At 40.2% G+C, this 10273-nt stretch overlaps 1 protein-coding gene across 1 annotated transcript; it reads left to right on the top strand.

The window, feature by feature from the left end:
• Positions 1–2840: 2840 nt before the first annotated feature.
• LOC139294893 (transgelin-like) lies at positions 2841–8689 on the top strand. Its single transcript, XM_070916876.1, has 5 exons — positions 2841–2967; positions 6351–6537; positions 6628–6799; positions 6979–7081; positions 7214–8689. Exons 2-5 carry the CDS (start codon positions 6358–6360, stop codon positions 7365–7367), a joined length of 609 nt encoding a protein of 202 aa, XP_070772977.1. The 5' UTR covers positions 2841–2967; positions 6351–6357; the 3' UTR covers positions 7368–8689.
• Positions 8690–10273: the final 1584 nt, after the last annotated feature.

The following is a 10273-nucleotide window of genomic DNA, read 5'->3' as shown; positions in this document are numbered from 1 at the left end:
AGTAGATGGTGCTCGCTACAACAGACTGATAAAACATCTGGAGCATCCTGTTGCATACATTGAAGGACCTGAGCTTCCTGAGGAAAAAAAGCCGGCTCAAGCCCTTCTTGTATACAGCATCCGTGTTGGTGGACCACTCCAGCTTGTTGTCCAGATGGACACCGAGGTATTTGTATGATGGGACGATTTGCACATCCGTCCCACCGATGGAAACGGGAGAGGGTGGGGACTTGTTCCTCCTGAAGTCCACCACCATCTCCTTAGTCTTTGCCACGTTCAGCTGCAGGTGATTCTCCCCACACCATCCCATGAAGCGGTCCACCAGGTCCCTGTACTCCCCCTCCCGTCCACTCTCCACACATCCTACTATGGCCGTGTCATCTGAGAACTTCTGCAGATGACAGGACTCTGTGCAGTGTTTGAAGTCTGCAGTGTAGGTGGTAAAGAGAAAGGGAGATAAGACAGTTCCCTGGGATACAAAAGTATCATCACCAAAAGGTACTTCAAGTATCAAAAGTAAAAGTATTCATTATGCAGACTGGCCCCTTTCTGAGTATTGTATTGTCCCTATCGTATGTATGCATTATATTGTTTATGGATTCATGTATAAGCAGCAATTTAATGTTGTAGGTGGTAAAGATGGAGCTAATTTTTATTAGTTTATTCACTTTTTGTTAGTTTAATTTATACAAAAATATCATATCTTATAAAGTGATCATATTTGTCACATGTAAAAGTTAATCTGCAAAGTAACCAGTAAGTATGGCTTTCAGATGAATGTAGTGAGGTAAAAAGTACAATATTTGCCTCTGAAATGTCGTGGAGGAGAAGTATGAAATATGAATCAAATGTCATCCGTCAAATGGAAACACTAAAGTAAGATACAAGTACCTTACATTGGATAAATTGTAAAAATGATCAAAGTAGTTGTGACACTATTTACAGGAATAACGACTGTTAAAAAAAGGATGAAAATTGTATCAGTATTAGAACCAAAGAATGAGTCTCGATCAAATCAATGATCCATTGTTGTTCATAGATGCTCAAATATCAAAATAAAGCTGAAATGGTTAATTGATTATCCGATTGACAGGAAATTAAATCAATTTATGTAATTTTTTTAAGCAAAAATGCCAAAAATGATTTGGTTCTGTCTTCTTACTTTTGAATATTTGCCTGTTTTCTCAGCCTTCTATGATATGATGAATTAATTGAATATCTTTGGGGTTTGGACTGTTGGTCGGCCAAAACAAGCACTTTGAATACATCAACTTTGATTTTAGATGAACATTTTTCAATATTTTCTGACATTCATCAATTATGAAAATTGTTAGTTGCAGTCCTACATCAAAACTGATCCTTAAGTAGAAATCTAGATGAAATCACCATTTTCCTATTTCGATTAAAAAGGGTAAAGTCTTAAATGTGGAAGATTTATATTAAAACTAATCAAACAAATAAGTAAATTGAAATACGATACAAATTGTTACATGTGAAAATAAAAAACATTCAGTTTTTAAAAGAATAGTAATTTCGCTTTTAGTCTTTAATAACTATGAGTTGTTTTACATTTTGACATGAATTTCCCACGAGACATTGAAATCAGATCACAGCACAGAAAATAAGGCGAGGAGGTGAATGAGGGCACCATCATTTTATTTCTTTGTTTGATTTGTTTTAATTTGGGCATTTTAAATCTTCCATACTAAGAGGCTGCTTCTGATTTACTGTGTATATCTTCAAATCCTTCCTGATCTTCTTCATTTTTGAAGTTGACTTGATTGAGTATACTGTATAAAATTTCAACCAAACTTAGATAATGAATGAAAAAAAGTGGTAACACTGGAGGTAAAGTTGGCAGCATACTCCTCCTGAACTTTCATGCAGGTACAGCTTTCAGGTTGTGATAATCATTAACCCTTGTAGATGTCCTGGTTGTTAAATATCAGCCTCATAACTCTGTGTCCCGTAGTTGAAATGACACAAAACATAGCTGACACGAACGTGTCCCAGCGTTTCTTAACACCTACATATTCATGACCGTTGGGCTCAGTCGATGACTTCACACATTGCCAACTCCTCACAATGTTATCACATCTGACGTCATCGTGATATCCCAAAGCCCCCGCCGGGTCCTGACATGATTGGAATGCCTCGGAGGGAGTGTCTTGCCTTGTTGTCATAGGAACCGCCTGGATGTACAACTGTAGCTTCTGTCCTGAAACTGTGCACAAGGACAAGAGTCAGCTGTCAGAATTCACATTTTCAACTATTAGGAAAAAATGCTGTGATGTGTCATGACCTGTTCCTCTCCTTCCTCTTCATTGTGTTTTGACATGAAACTCAACAAAGGGGGGGGGGGTTGGGGTTACATTCCACAGCTGCTCGCTTCCTGTTTCAGTTTCAGACACATTTGAGAGGCCGCAAACATCATCAGTTTTAATTAAAGGCAATAAATAATCTCCTACATGTGCTTCACTGCTCTCTAATTACTGTAACTCCCTTCCTGTGCTCCCTCAAACTGCACTGTTCTCCAGGACTTTATCATCCCTCCCTCCCTCCCTCCCTCCTAATCCTGTCTCGTTCTTTAGTGGTAGAGGGAGAAATTTGGAGAATTCTTTTCAGTGACCACACCAAACTCTCCGGTCACATGCCCTCTTTTTCCTTCCCGTCCTTCTCCTAAATAAGGAATTACAATCTGAGTGGGGAAAAAGAGAAAGAGCAAAGGGGCGGGTCATAGAGTGAAATAAGAGGACCTGAAGGCGTATCTCTCGCTCTCTCTCTCTCTTGCTCCCTGTTTCTGTTGAGTCTGGTGAAGTCATATATTTCAGACAGGGGTGTTTGCTGTATTTATGTTGGCAGTCCTGTACAGTGCACCCTGCACTGTGTTGTAAGCAAGAAGAAAAGCGGGAACACAGCAACACAAGCCCAAACCCACCTGTATCCACCTGAAAGCTACTACACAAAGTAAGTCTATACTCCTCATCTTGTTTTCTCTTGGCCTCATTCATCAATCTCAGTTTTCTGATTTTCTCGCTGGCAGTCAAAAGATTTCTTTGTTGCTTTAAGCTTGTGGTGGACTCTGTGCAGGAAACCTGAAAAAAAGAAGTGTAATGTATCGTACTCCCCACCCTCGCTCTCTGTCTCCGTCCCTCTTGCTCAGAATAAGACTAAAAACTGAATTAAAGTTTAATTCTTTCTGTGTGGATTAGATGGCTTCTGAGTGACCCACTAGTCTGTAAATGCTTGTGTTGTGAAATCCGGTCTGTCTGCCGTTATCTACCTTTGCTCTCACCACTCTTCTCATGTGCTCACGGCAAAATGCAAGGCCTCACAGCTTCAGAGGTTCAGCCTCTGACAAATCTCTCATCAGAGAGCCTTCAACATGTAGCCAGTACAGTGTAATAATATGTCATTTTCCAGTTTAATACATGCTCTGAGAGGCAGGCTGCTGATTCAGGATATGGCAGTAAAACTCTGCATGTGTTTGTCACATATGTTGTCACATTTACGGACCATGGTTAAGTTTTATGTACTTTGGACTGTGAAATAACTTAAAGACTGTGACTTCAGGTGGTGTTAGAGCTGTTCTCACTATCTTCAGTGATAAGGTTTAACTACAGAGCGCTGAATTAACAGTCTGGGTCAGCAGCAGCTGGGACTGTGCAGGATAAAGGGAAACACGGCCTTGAACACTGTAAGAAATATGAACTAGTTTGAACTAGTTTATCCGTTTAGATCCATTGTGTTCACATCATAAAGCTTTCAGAATAACCTTTCCGCCTTTTGCTGAGCTAAATGAACACAGATCAAATTATGAGTCGAGATGGTATTAAACTGACTCAGGAAGTAACTATGGGTGATACAGCTTTATGCAGCCCTGTTGCAAAAACAAGAAAGTTGTGAAACATCTTGGAACCGATAACTGCAAGTTACTATGATACAAAAGAATTTGGGCAGGGGGAGTGAGAATGAGGAAAATAACAACTGGAGCTGCATCTGAGTAAGATACTTAACCCTCAAATGGCACATAGGAGCTGAATGGTGGGCTAACATAGAGGGGAGTGTTTGCTCAGAGTAGCAGTCAGGCGATGCCTATGTGTAAAGGTAAAGAAGAGGAACCATGGAAAAGCTCATGTGGGATTTGAAATAATAATTTAGTGAGAAAGTAATACTGTCAGCTACATCATTACGCAGTAGTTCAATTTACTACTGTTTGCATAATAATGATAAAAATGAAATAAAAGGGTACTGTGTGATTTGTGCTGCAGCTGAGGTGGTTTACTGTGACTTTTACATTGAAACAAATACTGCCTGAACACATGTGTCACACACAGTCACATTACGGAAGTAGCCAGAGAGCTAATTTGATGTGAGGCGCGTGTTGAGCACTGAAGCACCCTGAAGTACACAGAGCAAAGGTCCATTCACAAATAGTATAATAATCTCATTGCAAAACATTTAGACACATTATAGACATGTGGCGTTTTGAAATGCAGGGCAGAGCGCTAATTCAGTATCGCTCATTTGCAAATATATTGATTGAAAATGAAAATGTGTTACTGTAGTTAACAACCAGTTTATGCTACTTATTTTCCATTTCTACAAAATCACAGCAGTAACCTCAGCAGAACAGATGTTCATCAACATCTTGGTTTTTGTGGGGGGTTGTAGTTGTGACTGTGTGATTACAAGATGTTCCCAGTAACTACAAGGCCGCTCCCAGTTGATTTATAAAGAGTACAGGTCTATATAATCTTCCCAAACACCTGTACACACACTCTGCTTGAATGGCTATTATGCTAGTTTGCAGTCTGCCCAACAGTGGTGTTCACAGTAAGTAATCAGTCCTGCAAATGGTCAATATGCTTGAAATGCACAGAGCAGAGCGGCAGTGGCATGACCTAATCTTGTGATATCCAATCAGCGGTTTACATGTGTAGTTCAGAGGTCAAAGTGCAGGTCAGGGTTAAGGATTAATCTGACACAATCTGACTTCATCATCCCTCATCGAAAATAAGTCCTGATGTTTACAGCTGCTGGATGTTCTGCGGGGCATGCCAGGACACCGCAGCTGGAGACCCTGTGATTGAGAAAGAGGCTGTGTAGATATTTACTTCACCTCAAGAGTTTGGATGTGTAGATATTTACTTCACCTCAAGAGTTTGGATGTTTAGATATTTACTTCACCCTTGTTGCTGGTTTTGGAGTAACTTAGCAGAGAGGAAGACGCTTCTCCTCCACATGCCCATATAACCACTGTAACCTCAGACAATGAGCAGAGACACAAGTATGATCTATGGCAGCCAGGGCTCCAGTGTGGAGCTGTTAGACTCAATGATAATTTGTCAAACTATCTCATGTTGTGTAAGACTGCAAAGCCTCTGTTTTGCAAGGGATGTAATAGGTGTGCCTCTCTGCCCTTGAGGGACGAATGTGTCTTACGCTCTATATTAAAACCAGTTTGCCTGCAAAGAGTAAGAGCAGGAAGATCAGCTGTATCAGCTATAAACATCTTCATATGTTATCTGCTTTCCTGGAAATTCAGAAACGTCTCTGAATTGTGCAACACAATTATTCAGATCTGTAAAAGCAACAACTGCAGCATGGCGGTTAACACGTACCATCTCATACTATCATGATTGGACAGGCTTGATGGAGTTTTTTGCGCCGTTTTTTTCTTAAAGGCTGTTCCCATGGTGAGCAGCAGTGTGTTGTTTTGTTTAGAGTCCTGTATACACATAGCTACCTTTGTCAGGGAGAGAGGAAGGAAGTGACAGCTGAATGAGCAAACAGGATGCACGGAGCGGGGCGGCTCTGCTGAAGCCAACAGGAAGCTCATACTGCATTAATAAGTGAGATAGGCTAACCATAATTACTTACAGAGGGGAGCAGGGCTGTAATTCTTGAAGACATTTAATATTTTCATCTTGCACAGTACAAAATGTCTTTGTTAAATAATGACATAGACATCATATCATTATGATTAATAAAGAAGATGAAAGATTCTATTCAAATGAAATGTGCCCTGCTGTATTAAAGAAAAGCAGACACGCACGTATACATACTTATACAGCCAGCGGCCAGTTAGCTTAGCTTAGCATAAAGACTGGAAACAGACAGCCTGGTCCTGTCCAAAGGGATCAAAAAGGCCTATCAGCACCTCTAAAGCTCACTAATTACACATATGCACACATCAGGAAAAGAGTGACTAAAATTCTATTTGTTCTGGCTGCAGGCCAGGACTGTGGGTGTGTGCAGGGTGGGGATTTGAATGCGAATGTTGTTACATCTATCAGATATACATATTGAAAAGGATTATATCTAACACTAACTTTCCCTCCCAACAGGATCAGCATGGCAAACAAAGGTCCTGCCTATGGTCTGAGCCGTGAGGTACAGAGCAAGATTGATAAGAAATACGACTCTGAACTGGAGGAAAGGTTGGTGGAGTGGATCGTCGCCCAGTGCGGCTCTGGAGCCAGCCGGCCTGGGCCAGGCAAGACTGAATTCCAAAACTGGCTCAAGGATGGATGTGTAAGTGTTGGGTTTGCAAAAATGTAAATACTGCGTTGTAATTTGCATTGTGTACAATATATTTACAGGGATCTGCTTCTGTGTGTCTAGCTGCTGTGCGAGCTCATCAACAGCCTGTATGGAGCCAACAAGCCCATTAAGAGCATCAAGAGCTCCGGCATGGCATTTAAGCAGATGGAACAAATATCCATGTTCCTCAAAGCTGCAGAAAACTATGGAGTCACCAAAACTGACATGTTTCAGACTGTAGACCTCTTTGAAAGTAAGACAACCAGTAGAACTCATCTGTATTATTACAACACAGTCTTGTTAAGTGTTGCTGATGTACTGCAATATAAGCAGGGAAACAAAGCTCTATTCAGTGGTGGAGAGAACAGGTCACTGTCTCTTCCCTGTATTTGGTGTGTGCTCTGTTCATGTGAGATTGTTGCATGTTTTCAGGCAAGGACCTGGCTGCTGTCCAGAGGACCCTGATGGCTCTGGGTAGCTTGGCTGTCACAAAGAATGACGGGTGTTACAAAGGAGACCCCAACTGGTTCCATAAGTGAGTTTGAGTGTTTCCCCACCCATGTATGAACTAGCCTCTCTGTGAAAAGTTGGTAAAACAAAGGAGGTTTCATGTCAGTGCCGAGGATTGCGATTGCGGACTGAGAGATGTGTGTTTGTATGTGTGCAGGAAGTCCCAAGAGAACAGGAGAGATTTCTCAGAGGAACAGCTGACCGAAGGTAAAAATGTCATCGGCCTGCAAATGGGCACAAATAAAGGAGCATCTCAAGCTGGAATGACAGGCTACGGACGACCCAGGCAGATCATCAACAACAACCCCTGAGTCCGAGCAGTGCTTGAACCCCCTCCTCCTCCGAGACACTCCTTCTTCTGCCCTCTGAAAGGCCAGCGAGGACGGAAAAACTCTGACTCTTACTATGAGGAGAAATGTAACATGACTGTTTTTTAAGACTAAACTGGACCAAAACAGGGACCAAACGAGAACATGTGCACATATACAACGCATACTTCATGTTGAGCACACATACATACATACATACATACCTTTAATGGTAATCAATTAGAGCATTTTACACATAAACTGTAAATAATATTTTTTTCTTAAATGATCATTCCAGTTATTTTGCATGTTTTAACCCACTTTACATTACTGCAAACCATAACATGTTACATTGATTTCTTGTCGTCCAGACATCCAGAGGTTTCAATTCATTTCAGTTCACTATAAAAATGAGACTTATAACTTGCTTGAGAGAAGTAATCGATCCCATTCAACGTTTAGTTTGCTTTATTCTTTATTTTAACAGCTACATTATTGCTGCATGCAGTCAGGAACTCTATCTGTTGATGCATTCAAGGACACTCCGATGTCTGAGATTTGAGAAATTTGCTTTTTGTTTATCTGCCAATGTTGGTCTTCTGACAGCGTAGCTATCAATCCTTGGATGTCAGGGTGTCCTTGAATGCACCACCAAAGGGAAGTTTTGAAAAAGGTATACAGCTATAATGCAACTTTAACTTTAACAAAAAATGAATGATGAAGAGACAATTGAACTAATTGTTAAATGTGATAGATTACAAGTTACAGGTCTCATTTATTGTACCGGAATGAGTTGAAACAAGAACACAGCCTGGAAGGTAATAGTGTGTGGAGTGATGCAACGTTAAGCACAAAACTTGAATTTGACAAGTTACAACAAACAAATCCAAGTAGTCAAGTACATGTAATTTTAGAAAGTGAACTACCTGGTTTTAAAAAGTTTGAAGAAAGTCATCAAATACAGTCATGTGTGTTTTACCTACTCCATAACACAATCTGCAGTTAGATGCTCTCAGTTAACTAATTTCTAATCAAAATGTTGGACATTCTCTTCAGAGTTTAATACATCATATATAATGATGGTGATTTTGAAATAAAGGTCAATTTACCTGTAAAGAAGCCTCTTGTGTGGTGAATAGATTGACTGAGATAGTAGTAGGCTTTGTCCACATGTATTGATAATACTATTGATTGCACACTGTGCAGAAGTCACTGTGCTGTGTGATTCGTCATTGCCTGGTGACACCAGGTAAACAGTAAAAGAGATGAACTAATGTACATAGCAACCCATAATAAACATGTCAGAGTTTCTGCAGGTAACTACAGCACACCTTGCCTTGTTTGCTTTAAACCTGAGCTGTACTCCACACCACACAGAGATAAGCAGATGTGGGGAAAAAGGGAGTGGGAGTGATGATGGGTGGGGACAAAGCCTGGATTTTTCCTGGCTGGGCCTCACCTGGTTGGATGGAACAAGAGAAATAAGGGGGGGAGGTGCGGAGGAGGACTATCACTATCTCCTGCCAAGGTTTTGTTTATACTGTGTTTTTGCTTGAGTACCGACTAAGCTGTTCAGCATGGACTCACTCAGAAAAAGGCCGGAGATGGAGAAGAAAAGCAGGAAGGCGAAGACAGAAGAAGAATAAAGTTTGGTTTGATGAGAGAAAGAGATTATAAAGAAACAACAGGAAGAAGTGGTACTGTCCAGATGGAGTCCAACACAGGAGATTAAGGTGGCTGGGGTCAGAGGGAGTACAGGTCAAGACAGAACAGAGGACTTAAGAAATCAGACAGCATTTCCCAAAAAGGAGTGATCATAGCAGAGGGAGGGCAAACAAAAAGACTTCCTTTTACCCTTCCTTTTTGTTCTTAACTTTGTGTATAGAGTTTTGACACAGAGGAGTAAATTGGTATATTGTCATTTAAATTTAAAACAAATGAAAACACTACAGTAAATAGTTTAAGTAATGGCATATTCTTGTTTGGTATCTTTCATTTTTAGTTCATATAATCTATTATTTTCACAATAAAAGCATTATAAAAATGCTCCTCTTACATGCTTGATCATTGTGCACTCACACTTATGTTGAATAGTTCATAAACACTTTTTACCACACCTAGTTGCCTCTGAGGGAGCAAGATCATTTGCTCTTCATAATGTCCTCAATACTAATACTACTCTACTGTTGATGAAGCTGCAGTACATTTGCCTCTGCTGGACAGCTGCTGTTATCTCAGCTGTAGTTTAGATAATTAGAATTGCCAAAAGTGTTTTATTATTTCAACACTAATATTTATTTCAACGCTAGCAGACTGGTGTGCTTTGGCATAAGATAACTCTTTGAGTCTCACACTACTCAACACATCTGCACAAGTTTATCTCCATGAACAGAACGTGCCAGCTTTTGTGTCCCTGAAAGATATTTTTACACTGGAGCTCTGATTCTTTTTTACTGTTTGTCACCTGATATCTAAGGCAAACATCACTGCAAAACTGTCAAGAAAAAAAAAGATTTCATTGGATTTTCAAGGCAGATCAGACCACTGTACACTTTTCTCTCGTTCATACTTTGCAAGTAAAGAGTACTTACTCAGTAAATACAAAGAAAAGGTACAGTCTAAGTCAATAAAACAGAGCAGATTTAAAAAAAATCTGTTTGAATAAATGTTTGATTGATCTGATGAAAGTGTTGTTTGATCACCGCTCAGGAGACAAATATTGATGTGGTGAGAGATGTGATTCCTGTATCATTAACTGTGTCAGGAACACTGATGAATTATATTTCATCATCTGTTGACTAACTGGGCTAACAACCTGTAGCATATATAATGTACTCCCTGACTTAGCAACCTTATCAGCTATTGTTTGTTTCTATGTAGTGAAGCGCAACTCATTAATGATTAATTTA

This window comes from Enoplosus armatus, chromosome 13 (assembly GCF_043641665.1).
Source record: "Enoplosus armatus isolate fEnoArm2 chromosome 13, fEnoArm2.hap1, whole genome shotgun sequence".
Classification (NCBI taxonomy): Eukaryota; Metazoa; Chordata; class Actinopteri; order Centrarchiformes; family Enoplosidae; genus Enoplosus; species Enoplosus armatus.
This window is presented reverse-complemented; position numbering and strand designations above follow the sequence as displayed.

What these genes read in the sequence shown, in the direction of transcription:
- LOC139294893 (XM_070916876.1), top strand. Translation starts at nt 6,358, where the DNA reads ATGGCAAACAAAGGTCCTGCCTATGGTCTGAGCCGTGAGGTACAGAGC. An exon ending in GACTGTAGACCTCTTTGAAA is followed by an intron (nt 6,800 to 6,978) that starts GTAAGACAACCA and finishes GCATGTTTTCAG; the next exon opens with GCAAGGACCTGGCTGCTGTC. An exon ending in GACCCCAACTGGTTCCATAA is followed by an intron (nt 7,082 to 7,213) that starts GTGAGTTTGAGT and finishes GTATGTGTGCAG; the next exon opens with GAAGTCCCAAGAGAACAGGA.